The sequence below is a fragment of the Stigmatopora nigra genome, chromosome 4 (assembly GCF_051989575.1).
Source record: "Stigmatopora nigra isolate UIUO_SnigA chromosome 4, RoL_Snig_1.1, whole genome shotgun sequence".
In the NCBI taxonomy this organism is placed as follows: Eukaryota; Metazoa; Chordata; class Actinopteri; order Syngnathiformes; family Syngnathidae; genus Stigmatopora; species Stigmatopora nigra.
This window is the reverse complement of record NC_135511.1, coordinates 19,324,293-19,342,641: the sequence shown is the minus strand read 5'-3', so window position 1 is coordinate 19,342,641 and position 18,349 is coordinate 19,324,293. Positions and strand designations below refer to the sequence as shown.

General features: G+C 59.4%; 3 protein-coding genes across 4 annotated transcripts; all 3 read right to left on the bottom strand.

The window, feature by feature from the left end:
* Positions 1 to 362: 362 nt before the first annotated feature.
* On the bottom strand, positions 363 to 5,578 carry LOC144195004 (synphilin-1-like). The gene is made up of 13 exons (XM_077714306.1): positions 5,013 to 5,578; positions 4,314 to 4,398; positions 4,139 to 4,211; positions 3,797 to 4,024; positions 3,486 to 3,709; positions 3,228 to 3,396; positions 2,524 to 2,714; positions 2,245 to 2,424; positions 2,057 to 2,170; positions 1,798 to 1,923; positions 1,512 to 1,681; positions 1,349 to 1,402; positions 363 to 1,279 (listed from the first exon to the last, which is right to left on the bottom strand). Exons 2-13 carry the CDS (start codon positions 4,368 to 4,370, stop codon positions 691 to 693), a joined length of 2,175 nt encoding a protein of 724 aa, XP_077570432.1. The 5' UTR covers positions 4,371 to 4,398; positions 5,013 to 5,578; the 3' UTR covers positions 363 to 690.
* A 1,567-nt stretch (positions 5,579 to 7,145) lies between these two features.
* On the bottom strand, positions 7,146 to 9,445 carry LOC144195499 (uncharacterized). Its single transcript, XM_077715190.1, has 2 exons — positions 7,415 to 9,445; positions 7,146 to 7,287 (listed from the first exon to the last, which is right to left on the bottom strand). Exon 1 carries the CDS (start codon positions 8,662 to 8,664, stop codon positions 8,017 to 8,019), a length of 648 nt encoding a protein of 215 aa, XP_077571316.1. The 5' UTR covers positions 8,665 to 9,445; the 3' UTR covers positions 7,146 to 7,287; positions 7,415 to 8,016.
* A 128-nt stretch (positions 9,446 to 9,573) lies between these two features.
* LOC144195631 (discoidin domain-containing receptor 2-like) lies at positions 9,574 to 15,614 on the bottom strand. Of its 2 annotated transcripts, none has more exons than XM_077715400.1 (16): positions 15,196 to 15,614; positions 14,087 to 14,503; positions 13,925 to 14,000; positions 13,701 to 13,850; positions 13,392 to 13,536; positions 13,214 to 13,323; positions 12,733 to 12,918; positions 12,321 to 12,567; positions 12,035 to 12,255; positions 11,766 to 11,865; positions 11,581 to 11,697; positions 10,848 to 11,226; positions 10,551 to 10,748; positions 10,219 to 10,453; positions 9,952 to 10,101; positions 9,574 to 9,862 (listed from the first exon to the last, which is right to left on the bottom strand). In XM_077715400.1, the coding sequence occupies exons 2-16, from the start codon at positions 14,323 to 14,325 to the stop codon at positions 9,728 to 9,730; spliced, it is 2,688 nt and encodes an 895-aa protein (XP_077571526.1). In that variant the 5' UTR covers positions 14,326 to 14,503; positions 15,196 to 15,614; the 3' UTR covers positions 9,574 to 9,727. The 2 variants fall into 2 exon arrangements, with proteins under 2 accessions (XP_077571526.1, XP_077571525.1); XM_077715399.1 differs by having other exon boundaries at positions 10,848 to 11,697; positions 14,087 to 14,189; positions 14,265 to 14,503.
* Positions 15,615 to 18,349: the final 2,735 nt, after the last annotated feature.

Genomic DNA, 18,349 nt, shown 5'->3' with positions numbered 1-18,349 from the left:
TGTGTGTGTGTGTGTGTGTGAAAGCAACGAGGAACACCTGGCAGATGGCCTTGCTGTGGCCAACGTGAAATCCGATTGGTTAAACAATTGACCAATCAGATTTCCAGTTTGGCCAGTTGCTTCAGCCACTCAAGCAGTGCTTTTTAACCTTGTGGGAGCTGCCCAAGCCCAACCATTTCACACGCCCATTCACCGAACCTTCTTTTAGTGTCCCATAAAATATATCTGAAGTCATTGCAAAGGCCTCCGGATAGATTTCCCCTCTGGCAACAAACGATGGCTGAATTGTGATTGGTCAAATGCTTCAATATGAAAACACACATCTGGGCGCACCACAACCATGAAAGGAAGCTGACGGACAATGGGCATTGAATAAGTATTTATGGACAAAACATAATTTACATCAGTATGTGATCCAGATATTTATAAGGCCAGCCGAGAAGGCTTTGCAGGCTTTGCAGGCTTTGGCGGCTCACCACAGGTTAGAGTTTTTACGAGCACTGGAAATGAATCCCTGTTCTTCAAATTATTGAAATTTTTGGATTACTCCTAGTATTTGTTTTTGTGGGGGGGATAGATAGATAGATATATGGAGAAGGCACACAACATCCCGCTTTCAAGAGGGTTTTTTCTTTCCAAGTGACAAGTGATTATCAAAAAAAAAAAAGTTTTCAAGGTGACAGAAGGCTTTCACACGTTGGCACTTTTGTTTTTGTTCTTGTACTGGTTGTGTGTCGCGTGGTATGCGCCACCGCTGCCCCCGCCATTGTTGTTGTTGTTGTGGTGGTGGTTTGCATTTCCGCTAAGCGTCTCCATGATGGAGCGCAGCGCACCAAAGGGCCTCTTGGCCTCGACCGTCCCGCCGGGCGGAGCCTCCCTGCCGGCCGGCTCCGCCTCCCGATGGAGGTTCTCGTTGAAAGTCACCCTGAGTTTCAGGCTGGCGGGCGTCTTCCGCCGCGTCGACGGTGACTTGAGAGCGCTCTTGGGGCTGGCCGCCGCCCCCGCCTTGGGGGATTCGGGCCCGCCGTCCGCCCCGGCGGGGACGGGCTTCCCGTCGGCCGGGGAGAGGTCCTTCCTCCGCGCACACTCCTCGTCGTCGCCGTCATCATCTGGGTCGTCGTCGGCTCCCGCCTGGGAATCCCGTCGGCCGATGGCGCGTCGGGGCCCTCGGTCGGCACGCGCCGGCTTGCGCTCGGGACGCGGCGGCCCCTCGCCGTCCGCCGATGTCCTCTCCGCGCTCGCCGCAATCTCTGGCCGAGCCTCCGATCCGGACGGACGGCTGAGGAGGTGACGGGCCAGGCGCTTACTGTCGACGTGAGCCCCGACGGCCCGAGCCAATGGTTCTTACCCGTTGTCAAAGGTGTGCAGGCGTCTCTGTAGCGTGGCATTCTCCGCCGCTTGTCTGTAAGACAGGCACGGACGGAGTGAAGGAGGCGGTGGTGGCGGCGGCGGCAGTGGCGGCGGCAGCGGCTTATGACGTCACGGGTCATATTCCCACTCGGCGCACTCACTCGGCCAGGCGCTTGGTGAGCTTGACGACCTGCGACGCCAGGGACATGCACGTTTCCACCACCACCAGGTAGCGGGCGCAGGAGCCGTGACCTTGACGCTCGGCCAGCTGGGACGCCCGCTCGCCCCCCCGGTTGGACACCGTTACGTTGGCGCCGTACTCCACCAGCGTCTACGCCCGCCAAAACACACGCGCACACGGGGCCAAGTTGGGAATATCGGTCACCGGCCGGCAAAAACGGCCCGACCGCCAAGAGAGGAATGGAGGGGCGAGCGGTCCACACGCACCTGTATGCAGGCCAGGTGTCCCTGCAGCGCGGCCACGTGGACGCCCGTGTTGCCGTCCTGGTCCACCTCGTCCAGAGAGATGGCCTGTTCCTGCATGAACTGGAGCAGCCACAGCAACACCTTCTCCTACGCATGTCGGGCCAGAGGTTGGAACGGGGCTCGGGCCGTGGACGGCCGGACCGGGGATGGTCGGGGTTCGGGCAGGGTTCGGGCGGGGTTCGGGCGGGGAGGCGACGGCGACGACACCAGCCGGGCTCACCTGTCCGTAGCGGGCGGCGTAGTGTATCAGGCTCGGGTGTTCTCTGGTGCAGCTGAGCTCGGCGATGGCCTCCGTCTCGCTCACCATCCAACGCACGCACTCCAGGCGACCGTTCTACACACGCCAGCGCGACGTCTCCGTCGTTTATGGCGGCCGGGCCTCAAAGCGGGCCCAGGCGGGTTACGGACCTTGACGGCCAGTCCGGCGGGCGTCAGCTGCTGCCGGTTGCGTTCGTTGAGCCCGTCCTCTCCCATCAGAGACGTCAGATGCTGGAGACACTCGGCGTGGCCCCGAGACGCCGACACGTGGAGAAGGTTGTTGCCCGCCTCGTCGCGGATCAGCGAAAGGTTGTCGCCGGCCAGGTGAGGCTGAAAGGCGGAGTTGGGGGGGGGGGGGTTCTTTTTTCGATCTGGAGAGGGCCACAGTCGGCCAAAGAAATAGGTGGGCTTCACCAGCGCCCGTCTCACCAGGAGCGAGATTTGACCTTCCCTGACGATGTTGATGATGTTGTGCTTCTTCTTGCTTTCCTCGTCCGCCTCCGCCCCTCGGGCTCCTCCCGCCGCGGGGGCCGACGGGAGGAGAGAGACGGCGCCGGACGCGGGAAGCTCCGGCCGCTGCTTGTACGCCTCGGGGAACGCCCTCGCCGACGGCGGCTTGTCTGGATGGACGGTCATGCGTATCCGTGTGTCTTTAGCCTTGGCCGGGGGCCGGCGCCCGCTCCGCGGTCCCGGAGGGAACCCGCGGGCCGCTCCGCGTCTCCCTCCTCCCACGTAGCGGAATCAAATGGTCATCGGGCTTGACCCGATTCGGTTGGATTCGGGTGCTTCGGAGCGGGGAGACGCGGGGCGGACGGCGGGTGGCGTCCGGGGCCGCGCTCGCCCATGCCCGGCGGAGGACGCGGTGAAGCCAGGTCGGCGAGGGCGGAGCCGTCTGATCTGGCCATAAAAGGGAGGGGCGTTTGTCCCCTCCGCCCCCTCAGACTTTTAAACTAGCGCTTCTGTTATTGATCACACGTTCCACATCTCTTCCCGTGTCAAGTAAAGGTTTAGGGTGGCAACAATTGGGGAGCAGCGGATGCGCTTTCTACTCGCCAGACACGCTCAAAATGTGCTCCATCTCAAAACGGCTCGGCCCCGCTTCTTTCCAAGGGCTTTCCCGTTCCAATACCAACCTCCTTGGGGGAAGGAAGACAGCGAGGAGGACGAGGAGAGCGCCATATCTGCGGGAGGACCGTGTCGGAAGCCCCCCGAAGACTGCAAACGGAGAAGGTGGGGCGAGTCGGGATCGGCCGGCTTGGATTTCCTCAGATCCGACCACTTCAGAGGGGAGAGGACGCACATCTGCGGGAGGGAAGTTGGAGCACTTTGAAACCTTTAGGACTGGGCGCCTTTCACGTCCAGTCGTTTGTCGGCGCGTGGCTCGCTCTCGCCTCGTGGCCGCCGCCGCCGCCGCCGTCGTCCACGTCCATCTTAACGTCGCGGGGTCTCTCCGACGCGGCTCTGCCCAGGTGGCCGGCGCCGGCCGCCCGCTCCTCGGCGGCCCCGGTCGACGTCTGCCTGCCGGACGACTTGATGAAAGGTACGTCCAGGATCTCGTCCATGTCCAGGTCGTAGTGCTCCAGCTCCCCCACGACTCCCCGTTGGCCACCGGCTCCTGCGGGGAGAAAGGGCAGCGTTTGAGGAGAAAGGAGCCCACGGAGATCTCCACCTGGCCCATTCCTCCGTCAGCCACGGGCTTCACCCGTCGTTAAGTGGCGGTCGGCCGGACCGGCGGCGTCCGGGCTTTCGGCTCCCGCCCTCCGCGGGCCGGCTCGGAGCTTGACGTCCCCGTCCGGAGGCTCCTCCCCGTTCTCGGGCTGATGCTTGAGGGGAGAAACACGCTTGACGGGGCGGAATTTGCCCGGAGCCTCGCCGGCGCCCGCCGCGGCCGGGTGGGACGCCGTTCCGCGACTCCAGTTGATGGACGGGACTGAGGAGCGGCGGGAGGAGGTGAAGAAGGGAACGGCGGAGAAACGGGAAGACGTCGAAAGAAGAAATGGTGGTTAGAGAAGGGCGGCAACGTTGGTAGCGTTGGCAATCTTACCGGCTCTCCCCTCGCCCTGAGCCTCATTTCGTCTGGACAACTCGGGGATGTTTTTCAGGGACGAGACGGAGCACTGAAAGCACGCAGTTGTGGAATGATGACCGACCGGCGTGCGGAAATGTGAGAGAGAGAGAGAGACAAAGTCAGAGAGAGACTTGGAGAGAGCATGGCTCACCACGGCGTCGTCCGAGAAGTCGATCTCATCCAAATCCAAATATTCAGGAAGCTCCATCTTCACAAGTCATCCCCTCCGGTCGCACCTGTACACAATTCATTCGTCTTTTTGTGGCGCTCAAGCTGACCAGGGTGGCAGAGGTGCCGGAGCCCAATGCTTAACTCTGCTTAACGCAATCATTGACTGTCGTGGGGACAGTGCTAGACGTCGACTGGGAACACTTACAATGATGTGTTGGCTGCGGGGGGAAATGTCAAAACAAAATATCAAATGAGCCCCCGAAGCTCTTTTCCAAAAACGGAATACGTGTCCTAATTGACTCATTGACGTTGAGGCACACGGGTAGAAGATATGTTCTGAGGCGAGCGAGCGTTCGGGGTATTTCATTCGATGGACTCGATATTGACGCTGGCTTCTGCATGGCCGTGTCGTCTTTAGTGTTTTTTTTTATTATTATTTTGGTCCAATGAATAAGAGTCTTCACCAAGGCTAGCTAGCTCGAACAGCCGAGCAGGTATTAATTAGCCGGCGGCCGTGATGCTAGGGACCGCTTCGTCTTTGCGCTAGCCGAACAGCTGGCAAAGGCGAAAAGGCGAGAGGGAGAAAGTGGAAGCTGGCGGACACAAACACACACACACAAAGAGAGAAAAGAAGCACTTTCGCGTGGCGTGCGGGTGATCATAAAAGTACACCCAATACCTGGTTGGAAGGGTCTCGCTAGCGTAGAAGCTCACGTGAAGTTTGCAAAGCTGCTTGTTGTTTTTTTCCTCGATGCTAACAGCACAAAGAATTTGACATAATGCATGTTCCCGTAGAACGGCACCGTTTGAGAGATCTCACTCTGTGGATTTTTCCCCCTCTGCACAACCCGCTCACTTTTACTTAACGAACGCCGGGATGAACTACTTCATCGGCGACGAGTTTAAAAGCCATAAACCAGTTTGATTTGAATCCGCTACGAGTTTAAAAGCCATAAACCCGTTTGATTTGAAGTCAATTTGCACACTCCACGAGCGTGGCCGGGTGAAGTTTTGTTGTCATTGTGTGAAATGACTTATGGGAAAGCGCTTTAACATTGTGCTTTGTTAGCGACCAACGTTAACAAGCAAACACAAATATATCGGCTCATGATTAAGGAAAGAAACGAGTTTAGTTTTGAACGAGTGGGGGGAACTATACGCGTTATAGAGTCCGGCGCTTCGGTTTGACGAGGTGAGCTTGGCGACAATAGACGATCTTTGATGAGGGATGTAGTATATTGATACTATAACGGTAAATGGCATCAGGTTATACAAGTGGGCTTAACCACCGCCACCTGATGGTCATTACGTATTACCGAGTGACCCGGATGTTGATGTGTTAAAGGGCTGTCTGTGAGTGTCAATAAACGCATGCAAGTTGGTTACGACGGGTCTATACTGCAAAGTTATCACAAGGGATTCCGTCAGAGTTAGACGCTTCTAGGATAAAATAACTCCGACGTCAAAATACATAATTATTTCATTTGAGTGCTGTTTTCTTTTAATGGAAGCCACCTTACTTCAAGTAAAGGATTGGATCAAGTCAATGTGTATTTGGTGTGACATAATCGTTTCTCTGCCTCAGTGTGTCTCTTTCTGCGTGTATAATTGCCTTTCGCCTTCAGCGTCATTGGAGTATAATTATGAAGAGGTTGATGCAACTATAATTAGAGGTCCTAACGACAGCCTGTCTGGAACACCAAAAAAGCTTTCTTCACTCTCCGTTTAGGGTTAGTTGGGCAAACACTCGATAATTGCGCCCTCGAGCGTCCAACGTGGAAAATGACAACACTGCCACGAGGAGGTAAAACAGACGCTTTTTGACGTCGTCACACACGAGGACTCAAGAAGAGTGGCCGAGATTTATTGGAAGGGGGCATTGGAGGTCAACACGGTACACGTTAGCTCACACCAAGTCGAGTGATGAAAAGGGACGATGAAAGGCCACCAAAGACGGTCGATGGGAAAGAATGGCCTTAAAATCTCCGCCTTCTGGAAGACAAAAGGAGATCCCCACAATTGGCCGAGTGGACCCCGTCATCGGCTCTACTTTGAAATTGGAGAAGGCTACACTCCACGGAAGGGCCGTGCCGTGTCCGTTGAACTCACGGGCGGAGAGAGTCCCACGGCGCCCAAAGGGGGGGACCGGTCCAGCTCCTCACGCCGAGGTCTCGCACGCCGACAGGTGGACCGCGTTTCCCGTGTAGTGGACGTCGCAGCGCACCACGTTGTTGGCAAAGTTGGATTCCTGAACCTTCCGTTTGGGATTGACGGTCACCTGACAGATGGGGGGGGGGGGGGGTCACAATATTGCAAAGGGTTAAGCTTAGGTTTAAGGCTCTTGAAAATGGATACGATGGCTGGGATGGAAATGGATTTGTTATGGGAGCGGTGCGATTACAGTGAGAGAAAGAGAGGGAGGGAGAGAGAGAGAGAGAGAGAGAGAGAGAGAGAGAGAGAGAGAGAGATACCTTGAGCACATATTTCCCAGGAGCTACGTCGCTGATGTCGATCCACTGACAGTCGATATCTGCGTTGTACGTGTCGTAACAGCCGGGACTCAAACCCTGAACGCACACAATTGTCATTTTTTCATCCAAAAGAGAGCATGGAAGTTTGCCGCCGCCGCCGTTTAATAGTTCAACCAAGAAATCAAAACAAAACGCAAACAACACTAAATCGCCTCATCTCATTTCATTTAGGGTCGCGGAGGGGTGCTGGAGCCTATCCCAGCTGAAACGGGGCCAGGGGCGGGCGGAAGACACGCCCCAACTGGCTACGGCCAATCACGGGGCACCTGAGTGTGCGAGGTGCAGGCGTATCGGCGGTAGTATCCGCCGTCGCAGGAAGTGTCCTCCAGGCAAAAGCTGGCCTTGTGACCCTCCGCCACCGGCTCCTGGCCCCCGCCGTCCAACAGCTCGTACAGACTGAAGTCGTCCATGCTGTGAAAGTGACTGAGTGGGCAGAAGGGCAAAGTCAGGAGATCCCGCCGTGGCGGGATTATCGGCAAAGGCGGCCCCCGCCTCGGCGTCCGGTGACGCCAATATCGGCAAAGGCGGCCCCCGCCTGGCCCGCTCTTACTTGTGACAGCTGTGCCACTCCCAGGCGTGCGAGGCTTTGCTGGGCAGGAAGTCCGCCGTCCCCTGGTTCTTGACACGCTGCGGGAACCTCAGCAGAACCCTGACGTGGTAATCTCCGGCCGACCTGGCCGAACTCCGCCGCCGCAACCACAAATTCGTGGAAGGCGTTAGATCACCCGCGTAGACTCCTTCCACGCCGCGGGACTTGGCTCGGTGGTGGAAGGAGGGGGAGGGAAGGAAAGAAAGAAAGAAAGAAAGACGGCGGGGAAGAGGGATGAGACGGCGAGCGCGTCTCACGAGGCCAGGCAGTTCTCCTCGGCCGCGCAGCGCAGATTGTACATGGCCACCCGGTGCACGTAGGAGCCCGCCTGGATGTGGGCCGCGTCGGGAACCAGATCGGGAAGACCTGCCACAAGCGTCCTCGTCACTCGCCCGTTAGCGCCATTCAAACGGTCGTCCTCGTAAACGCGCCTTGGAGGCAATCACTTTTTTTTTCTTCTCCAAATTCTGAGGTCTGGAATATTCCCTCTTGACGCTACGGTTTGGAATGGCGTTCTCCAACCGACCGACGCTTGGGCCCGCCCGCAATCCCGCTAAACTTGTTCAAAAGGCCTTACCGTGCTGGCGGTAGCCGCTTCCGTAAGCCTGCCACTGTCGGAGCCTGGCCCTGTGCCCGTAGTAGTAGTTGTAGTACGGGTAGTAGTTGGACATCTTGTAGGGGCTGTACGGGTCGTCTCCGAGCATCCCGTCCTCTCCGGGTCTCCGTCGGGGCCTGGGCGCGGGAGCCCGGTTCGGGGCGGCAGGCCCGTGGCGGGGGCCCCGAGCGGGGACGCCCGAGAGCCGCCCGTAGTCCCCAGCGGGCCCGGCCTCTCCAGTCTCCGCTCGGGCGGCGGCGGCGCTTCCCGTCAAGAGTAGAAAAGAGGCCAGGAAGAGGCAGGCGGCCGGCACAAAGCGCTTCATCTTCCGCCGCTGGTTCTCCTGGCCACGTATGCCGCTCTCTGCGACGGGCTCTCGGGAGCGTGTGCCCCCCGCCGCCGCCGTGGCGCCGGAGCTTTGGCGTAGGGGAGGGCTTACCGTGGCTCCAGATGCTTTTTCATTGTTTCCACCAGCAACATTTGTTCCTTGAAACGGGAGGTCGTTAGCAAAGCCCAGCAGCTGGCGGGCCCCCGCAGGCCCGGGCACCGGCACACACCCCTCACCCCCTCCCCTTTTATGAGCGGCACCCCATTGGTAGCACTCGAGCTGGTTCATCCGCACGTCAACCAAAGCCCCGGACCCAGGTGCCACTTGGACAGAAAGCCAGGGAGGCCGAACTCAAACCACAACTTGAATCCAAATGGAGGGCCTACATTGTCATTCTACAAGTAGAAGGAGATTCAAGTCCCACGGGCCTTTTAGGGGCCGTCCCTCGCCTGCGGCCGCTCAGGCTTAGGTGGCGGCGGAAGGGAGAGGTCGACTTTGAGCCCAGTTGACGTCGGCCAACGGGTCCAAGGGGGGACAGATGGGGGAAATGGAAGGCGTCGGCCTGGCCGACCTTCTTCCCCTCACGCTACTTTTTCCAGGGGGACGAGAATGGGGGGGGGGCTCCCCGCTGGTAAGGCAGGATGCTCTCAAAGTCGAAATGAAATTGAAGCACTTTTCTACAGCCGCCGGCACGCTGTAAAAAAGAAAAAGGCAGCTCCCCCCTTGTGTGTGGAAGGCGAGGGCTGACGAGTTCTAAAAAAAAAACGAGAGGGGTCCTTAAAAAAAGGGGGCCAATTGGCTACGGCCGTCAACAGAGTCCAGCGAAAGCCACTCTACTACTGGCGTAAAAGAGACGTAAAAGAGGCGAAAAGCGGCAAAAAGCTGCTGATGACTCCTCCAAACATTTGACAAGGCAGGTAGAATGAGCCAGTTAACGAGCATCTGGCAAACACCAACGGCTCAACGACAAGCAGGTGTGGGGAGGGGCGGGTGGGCGGGCGGGCCGAACGGGACGCCGCAAACGTGGACCGCCAACGTGGCCCGCCCGTACGGCGAGGAAGGAGGCCACCGGCGCTCGTCCCAGCTTGGACGGCGTGGCAAAAACCGCCTTCCGCCGCGTCCGGAAGCCTAGAGACTGCCGCCATTATCCCGAAAAGCCGGGCTTTGAAGAAATGAGGGGGGCGCTTACGTCCTGGGTCGGTTGGCTGGCGTTCATTTATTTCTTACTCAAGAGATCCGAGAGGGCGGATTACAAAGCCGGCCGGGAGCCATATATTACAAATGTTCCACGTAGAAAAAGTCTGGCCCTCCGCACCACGCGGGCCTTCTGGACTGGCTCCGTCCGTCCGGCTCACGATTGGACGTGGGGCCCGAGAGCCCGGTGGAGCCCCTCGAAGGAGGGCCTGTCTGGGATGTCCCGCCTCCAGCAACGCATCATCAGCTCAAAGAGGGAGGGAGGACAGAGCGGGGGAGCGTACAGGAACACCTATAGGAAGGAGGTCAGGCTCAGGCTCAGTCCGGGCGCTTTTAAACACGGGCCCACGGATGGACGGCGACATTGTGACCGTCGCTGACCTGTCTGCCCTGGTTCCTGAAGAACTCTCCAGTGTTGGCTATGACCTGTTGGTCCGTCAGCAGGCTGTAGGGTTGCTCTTTGCAAAGCGTGAAGATCTCCCACAAGGTCACCCCGAAGGCCCACACGTCGCTGGAGGTGGTGAACTTGCCCTGGCCAAACAAGCAAGGTCACGCAAGGTCACGCGTGGCGGGAGAATGGCCGTGACGGGCCACGGCCATCCTTCCGGTCGGCACGACGGGCCACGGCCATCCATCCGATCGGCTCACCAGCAGGATGCTCTCCCAGGCCATCCAGCGTATGGGAAGCACGGCGCGGCCTCGGATGCGGTAGTAGTCGCCGCTGTAGAGGTTGCGGCTCATCCCAAAGTCGGCGATCTTGATGGTGAGGCGGCGGTCCAGCAAGCAGTTTCGGGTGGCCAGGTCCCGGTGCACAAAGTTCAAGGAGGCCAGGTATCTCATCCCCGATGAGATCTGGACCGACATGTGTAGCAGGTCCGCCAGGCTGCCACACACACACACACAAGCAAACACACACTCACTCACTGACTCAATCACTCACCTTGCTAACCGACTCTCGTTCCCGTCCCAAAAATGCTCACCTGACGGAGGGAATGTTGTTGGCGTGCGTGAGCGTACTCTCCATCTCGCGCTGAGACAGGAACATATTGAGGTCTCCGTTCTCCATGTACTCCGTCACCATGCAGAGGGGGTCGGAGGTCACGCACACGCACAGCAGTCGGATGATGTTGCCGTGGTTGAGCCGGGACATGATCTTGATCTCCTTCAGGAAGTCGTTCCTGCGGGAAAGGCGCACTTCAGGGCGGCGGGCCACAAATAAAACAGTAGCTAGCCCGCTTTGATTGGAGTTGGGCCCATTCTTCGACCACGCTACCTACCTGGCCTGACCGGTGGCGTCGTGGCGCAGCCGCTTGACGGCCACCAAGGCGCCGCCACCTTCTCCGCCACCACCTTCTCCTTGTACCTCTTCGCCCAGGAAGGCGAGCAGCCCCCGGGCCTCGCACAGGTAGACCTCGCCAAACTGGCCCTCGCCCAGCTTCTCGCCAAAGATAAGCCTCTGGCGCGGGAACTCGGCGGCCGAGATGTCCTTGCGCGTCAGCGAGTCCACCGTCAGGGCCGGCACGGCGTACATGTTGCTGCCCGTCACGCCCTGGAGGCGCACCACTTCCGTCTCGGCGTAGTGCGGCGCATGGCTATGGAAAGACTGGTGCGGCGTGCACTGCGTCACGTCGGGCTCGGCGTAGCCGCCGCCGCACGCTGCCGCCCGCCCAAAAAACATCAATGACGCAAACCGGGCCACCTCGGGACGCCAGAGGCGGAGCTCGTGAGACGGCGACTCGGCGTTAGGAGACTGGAGAGGAAAAGACAGAGAAGGAGGAGAAGAAAAGGAGAAAGAGGAGGCCACATCCTTTCCAAATACGGAACATTCCGCTTTGACGTCAGCGTCCGACATTGGATGGCCTGCCGAGCGCTCGCCACCGCCGAACGAGGCTTCCCGCCGGGCCTTTTTGCCCGGGGCCTCGCCTCGGGGCGGAAGAGCGCAAGAGGAAATCCGGCGGGAGAGCGCAAAGGCGCGCGCCTTTCGTGCCCGGGGCCGGACGTCGGGCTCACCCGAGGCTTCGGCGCTCTGCGAAAGTTCCGGCAGCTGCTGACGGAGACTTTCGGCGTTCTGGTACTCCGGGTCCAACAGGAAGACGCGCTCGTAGTGAGGGTCCGGGCGGGCCGGACCTGAAAGGGCCGCGCGCCGTCAGCCGGATTTCCCCCTCCCCCCCACGTGTTTGGCGGCGCCGCCTTACCTCCGGTGCGGGGCGGGACCGGGGGGGTCTGCAGAACCACCGTGTCGCCGCAGGACGACAGGCGCGCCGTCACCTCCTCTCCCGGGATCTCACGCGGGCCCTGCCGGGATGGTCGGATGGCGGTTAAAGCCGCGGACGGCGCCGACCGCACGCCACTCCGTCATCGGATGTCCAGAGCCACATTCCGCGGGCGGCGGCCTTTCCCGAGCGTCTGCTCCGAAACCGGTCCCGAGCGGGGGGACCCGAGCGGACGCGGTCACACAGCTCACCTTCTCCAGAACTTTGCACACGTACTGGCACCAGAGGATGAGGAAGATGATGATGACCAACAGCAGGATGATAGTGACCAGACAGCCAATCAGAACGGGCGCGTCCCCCCCGCCGCCACCGCCGGCGGCGGGGTCGGCCGAGACGGGCGTGGTACCGGCCGCCGACGGAAGGGCGCCCGAGTCGTTGACGGGCGGCGGGGTCGCCGACGTGGAGGCGTCGTCTGCGTGGGGGAGGGCAGAGAGTCAGCGCCGCGGCCCCGCCTCCTCCTCCCCACATTTGCCTCACCCGACTGGAAGGAGACCTCGCTGAACATCATCCAGGCGTCGGCAAAGGCGAAGCGACAGCGGATGGCCACGGCGGAGCGGCGCTTCAGCGGCACGGTCACGTAGCGGGCGCTGGGGTTGCGGTCGTCTAGAACCGTGCGGAAGACCACGGCCTCCGCCTCCCACGGGGACGAAAGGCGGGCCCTGAACCGGCACGACACGGCCGAGAAGATCTTCACGCCGCGGGAAAACATGTTGTTGCTGTGAACCTAGGATTGGGGGGGGGGGGGGGGGGTCATTAGTGAGAGAGAGAGAAGGGGGACAGAGGGGCTTTGACTTGGGGACCGTATGGAGGGGGGGGTGGGGCTTTTTCCAACAATACGTGGGGAGCAAATGGCGGAACGGTGGACGGAAACGGGCTAGAGGAAAAGTACCTTCATGGAGGTGAAGTTCCTCTGTCGGTCAAAGACAAAGTCCATCTCCACGCTTTGGTCGGCCCCCGACGAGACGTTCTTCCAGCCCAGGTAGTCGTAACCGGGCCAGGCGGGGTACTGCCGCGTCAACAGGAAGTCGTCCAGCCCCACCACGCCGTCCGTCAGCTGCCCCAAACCGCCCCACAGCTTCCTGGGGGAGCCGAGGCGCCGGGTCACGGGCCGGGTCACGGGACGGGTCACGGGACGGGGGCCAAAGTCGGCCGTTTCCACGGGAGGAAGGGAGGCGGCCGGAGCGTGCCTGGTTAGCGTGTTAGTGTTAGCGAGACGGCCGGACCGGAAGGTGTTAGCGTACGAGCGGCTGGGCGGCCGCCATGCGGGTTATCCCCGTTGAGCCCGAACGGCTTATCGTTTCTTCCCGCTCGTCTGGTGCGCCCACTCTGTTCACGGCCGTGTCATGCGAGCGACAAGGAGCTCATTGGACCCGCCTCTTCTGGAGGGCGCCGTCATAGGTGGAGTCGTTGAGGATGGCGGTGGGGAAGCCGGGCTGCGCCATCAGCTGGCCCTCGGGGGCGCTGTACCAGATCAGGCCGTCTGGGAGGGGGGGCAGAAAGGCAAAGGTCACGCCCGGCGGAGGCCCACCCACCCGTCCAACGGCCTACCTTCCCAGGGACAGCCGTAGAGTTCCACCCGCATGCAAACGGTGGACAGCTCGGTCAGAGGAATCAAGCGCACCCAGCGCGTCACCACCGGAGGGTGAAGGTCGTTGATGACTGGCGCGTAGGCGTTCTTGTTGCCTTCCATCACCTGCGCGTGCACACATTTCCTCTTTAGGCCCGTGGTCTGGTGGACGGCCACGCCGTCAAAAGAGCCAGCACACAGCTAGCTAGCCAGCTAGCTAGCTAGATAGATAGCATACATGCCCGCCCCCTATGAAACACACACATCCAGGAAAAAGCAGCAAGACGCACCGCGCTTCCCAAACGGTTCCTCCAGGACCTCCAGACGACTCCGTCCCTGCTGTAGTTGAGGCTGTAGGCTCGTGCAAATTCAATCCCGTTGCGAGCGTAGCGTCCTTGAGTGGCCACCACCGTCAGGAAGGTCAGCGCGCGCAAATCCACCTGCGTGCCACGTTGAACAATTGGCCGCCGTTTCGCCCGTAGCCACGTCGGCCCGCGCCGGACGGCTCGGCCACCTGCAGGAACTGCGCTCGGGACGTTTCGGGACGGCCTTCGGGACACCAGGCGCCGTCGCCGTCGTCGCGGTTCAACCTGGGGCCGGCGGCGGGAGTCGAGGGTTAGGGCGGAAGGGCCACGCCGGCCGGGGTTCGAGCGGAAGGCCGCGGCGGCGGATCCACCTGGCGTACTGCGCTCCCGTGGTCTGGTGCCATTGGCTGGAAGCGCTGATGTCGCCATCCCCGATCCGCCCGTCCTCCATCCCGAGGGCATAGCGACAGTGTGCTGGCAGAGAGAGGGGGCCTAGATTGGTCTCTCTGGCTCCCAAGAGGGACACAAGCCAATTTGGGGCCGGCCTACCTGGGTCGACTTGGGCCACGGCCGCCGAGGCGTGAAGGATGAGCGGCAGGAAGAAGAGCATGATGGCCCGCGCGCGCACTACATCTCTGCCGACGGGGGAGGACGGGGAACATTCCGGGAGAGGGCGAGCGGGCTCTCCATTGCGACCGCCGTGGTTGGCCTTTTCCTCGGGGGGAGGGTGCCACGGCGCCCTCCTCGGACGGGTCGCGCTCCTCAAATTTCAAAATCTTAAGGTGTCCCTGGCAAAAAGGAAGGAAAAATGGGCGAGAGGCGGGCGGGCGTGCGGCGGGCGGGCGTGCGGCGGGGGGACGGGCGGGCGTGCGGCGGGGGGACGGGCGTGCGGCGGGGGGACGGGCGAGCGAGCGGCAGGCGAGCGGCAGGCGAGCGGCAGGCGGGCGAGCGAAATCGGCAACGGCGGAATGTTAGCGGCGAGCTGAGGTGCGTTGGACGTCTATTGTTGATGCTGACATTCAAGGACTTGATTTGACTCCAAGGCGTCAGACACGGACGGAGAGGGCAAATGAAGCTTGGCCATTTTCAAAAGGGGTCCTGGCAGGCCTTGTCAAGTCCTTTCTTTGCTATTTTGACTACAAATGCCTTCCTGCCTATGACAAGAAAAGGCAGGCGCCGCTTGGAGGCCGAGGCCAAAGCAAAGCAAAACTAAGCTAAGCTAAGCAAAACCAAGCAAAACTAAGCACAAGCAAGCAAAACTAAGCAAAGCTAAGATAAGCAAACAAAAGGACAGAATGATTAAAGAGGAGCACCGAGTTAGTTGACGACGTCGTCGTCGTCATTTTCAACTCCCAAATTGCGTGGCTCGATGGGCTCACAACAAGTATTTTGGTCCTCGCGCACTTGAACTTTCTCTCATAAACACAATCCGTGCGTGCCGAGGAGCGTCCTCGACACTCGACACGCCGTTTGCTCTCACCTCGGCTTTAGACGTCGTTGCCTTTAAACTTGGGGTGTGTCCGGCTTGTTGCTTTCTTTTCTTTTTACCTGTCGATCGGTTCGTCCGTCTATTCGTTCGTCCGTCCGTCCGTCCGTCCCTCAGTTCCTCGGACCGTCCGTCCGTCTGACCGCCCCCGCTCTTCGACGTGCGGGCGCGCGCGCGCGTGCGTGCCTGCCTGCCTGCCCAGCACGGAGCGTTGTCGTACGTGGCGTCGGCCTTAGCGAGCGCCCGCACAACTAACTTGGACAGACTTTGAGGAAAGTCTTTTTACAATGCTCGCCAAAGTTCACTTCCACAGTGTCATGGAGGACAAACAGACAGACAGATAGACGAGATGGTTAGAGCAGGCGAGGGCCACAGAAAGAGAGAGCGAGAGGGAGAGTGAGTGAGTGTGAGAGAGAGAGAGAGAGAGAGAGAGAGAGAGAGAGAGAGAGAGAGAGAGAGAGAGAGAGAGAGAGAGAGAGAGAGAGAGAGAGAGAGAGAGAGAGAGAGAGAGAGAGAGAGAGAGAAGGAAACAAGATCCTGGCGTCACTTCCGTGATAGGTGAAGATGCCCTAACGTCTATAGCTCTAATCTAATGCAGAGCCAAAAGCAGATGATCGATACGATGCTTTGGGAATCGTTTCCTTGGAATCGATTTATTTGATTTTTTTCGACCTAGTAATAAATGTAAAATGACTTTTTTTTTTAGCTAGGTGGCGTAAGAGAGTCACCGCACACTGGACCTGTCTCGCTACTGACAAGAGAAGTTGACTGGTTGCCGTCCACGAATGGCGGTGGACTCTATTGGCTTGCTCGGCTCACGTCAGCTAGGCGACCACGTCACGTCAGTTAGGCGAAAGCCAACCTTGGCCCTCCCCTTCCTGGCGTGCATGATGAGGCGCCCTTTCGCCCCTTTCCGTCGACTCTATAGGCCGTGGCACGCTTGTGAGCCGACGCTTCCTTTGCGTTTGGCCAGTCGGGAGCCGGTCCGGTCGCACCAGACGCGTTTGCCTGTCAAACGGCGGCTTTTGAGTTTCCGCCGGGGATTTGGGAGCGTGACTTTCCGTTGGCCTCGTGTTATATCACGGGCAGAATGTTTGAAAGGGGTTTTTGGTTTCCGGCAGTTTGGCCTTCCCGCTCCGACAACCGGTTGTGTGGCTTTCGGCCAGTGTTTTGCTCTCTTGTGCACGGCTGACGCCAGTCGTTCCGCCGCCTTTGTCGGCCGGCCGGGGAACTTCCAGCTTCTTCCCCCTTCTTTCTTTTGGCCACTCCCACCAGCCACCGCCGGCGCCAATGAGTCAGGGTGCTGGAATGCCCGGGATTTGCTGCAGGTTGCTGAGCGACAAAGAGCAATACATACAATGGATGGATGGATGGATGCCTGTCCATGTTGACATTAGGTCCAATGCAGTGCTTCTTAACCCGGATTGGACAGAACCCTAGTGGTTCGGTGAAAACCGCCGATATGAAAGTGGTGGTCTCCGGTTGGGAGCTGCCGTCCCCACCCAACTTTTGGCCGACGGGCGCGCTCGGGAGCGTCCCCTGCCTTGACCTCCACTTCTTGGCAGAACTTTGCACCAAGTGGCCGCCGTGGGTCCCGGGAAAGTTGCGTCACCACCACCACCGCCGGGGCCGATCTTCCGACGGGCCTCGGTGACGGCAAACTTCCGCATTCCGCTCTTGGAATTCTTAGCGTTCAGCAAATATTTTTGCTCCCAGTCTGTTTTGAGGTCGCCGCCACTGCCCACGCTGCGCCCACCGCCAACACAAACATCATTTTCGCTCTGAAAGAAAATATTTAACTTGGAAAAAGAAAAACTCTGAGGCTAGCTTCCAAAAACAAACCGACGACAAAAACACAAGTGAATCGGCTGTCGTCAGAGGAGACTTCTCTTTGGAAGCCGGGGGCACTTGACACCGAGACGCTCCTTCTCGGGCGGGACCCTTTGGCACGCAAGCTGTATTTTGAAGGAGGGATGAGTCAGGCCGAGGTCATCGGCTTGACTGGCTCGGGCCAAGACGCGACGGGGTGTTGCGCGGCCTTGAAAAATTGGAATGATTCACGGACAAGTCGGAACGGGATTTCCATCGCCGGCATTTCCTCCCAAAAAGGCCACGGCTTCCGTCTAGCCGGAGACAAACCTTTCCCGATGACAGATTGCCGATGAAACGCCATCTATGAATGATGTCATCTCAATGTTTTGTCTCAGTCTTTCACGACAAGTAGAAGCGTCCAGTTGAGGGTTGATGTCTCCAGTAAGTGATGTCGGTCATTTTCTAGCGGTGCTTCGCTATGGAAAAATGCCTTGAAGCTAAAACTAAAAAAAAAAAAAAAAAAAAAACAGACTTCAAAATGAACCTTTCTGGTTTGGCCAGCAAGGCCGATCAAGGGGGAAAACAGTCTGACAATGGTTAAAAAGATACAACTATATAAACATAAAAGACCAGAGAGAGAGACACGTCATTCACTTTCATTTCTTTTAATAAAAAGTTTGTTCAATAAATAGCAAATAACACATAAACCATAAATAAGACAGGACAAGAGTCAGTTTTGAAGTGCAGCAGTCGATCAGGAATTCAAGTTTCATCTAAGAGTTCACAGTTGGGGTACGTCCGAGGACCCAGCGAGCTACCGGCGGAACGGAGCTACTTGCCGGGGCTTTGGGAGGCATGAGGCGGCGGCGGTGGCGGCGGTGGCGGTGGCGGCGGTGGCGGTGGCGGCGGTGGCGCCGGCGGCAGCCACCATGTCGCCCAGGTCGTCGCCGCCTAGTCAGTCAATCGCCTCGCTCCGCTTTCCTTTTGTTTCGCTTCCGAGGTCGGCTCCCAAAAGTTAGCTGTCGGCACCCAGGCGGTGATAGACGAGCAAAGCCACCACGTAGCTGTTGCCCGGAGCCGGTCGCGTCACGTCTTCCTCTGCCTCTGCCACTACCGGAGCGGCGTGGGAGTGGGCCCTCTGGCCGACGACAGCCCGCTCGGCGATCCCCGTCGACGTCTCGACACTTCCCGTCGGCGTCGACGTCGTGGGCTCGGCGCAGCACGGCTCCTCCGTGTAGATCTGCCACAGGAGCACCAGGAGCAGAAGGAGCAGGCAACGCTTGGCCGCGCTCTTCTCCGGAGGCGGGAGGTGCATGCGCACCTTGGCCGGGTACAT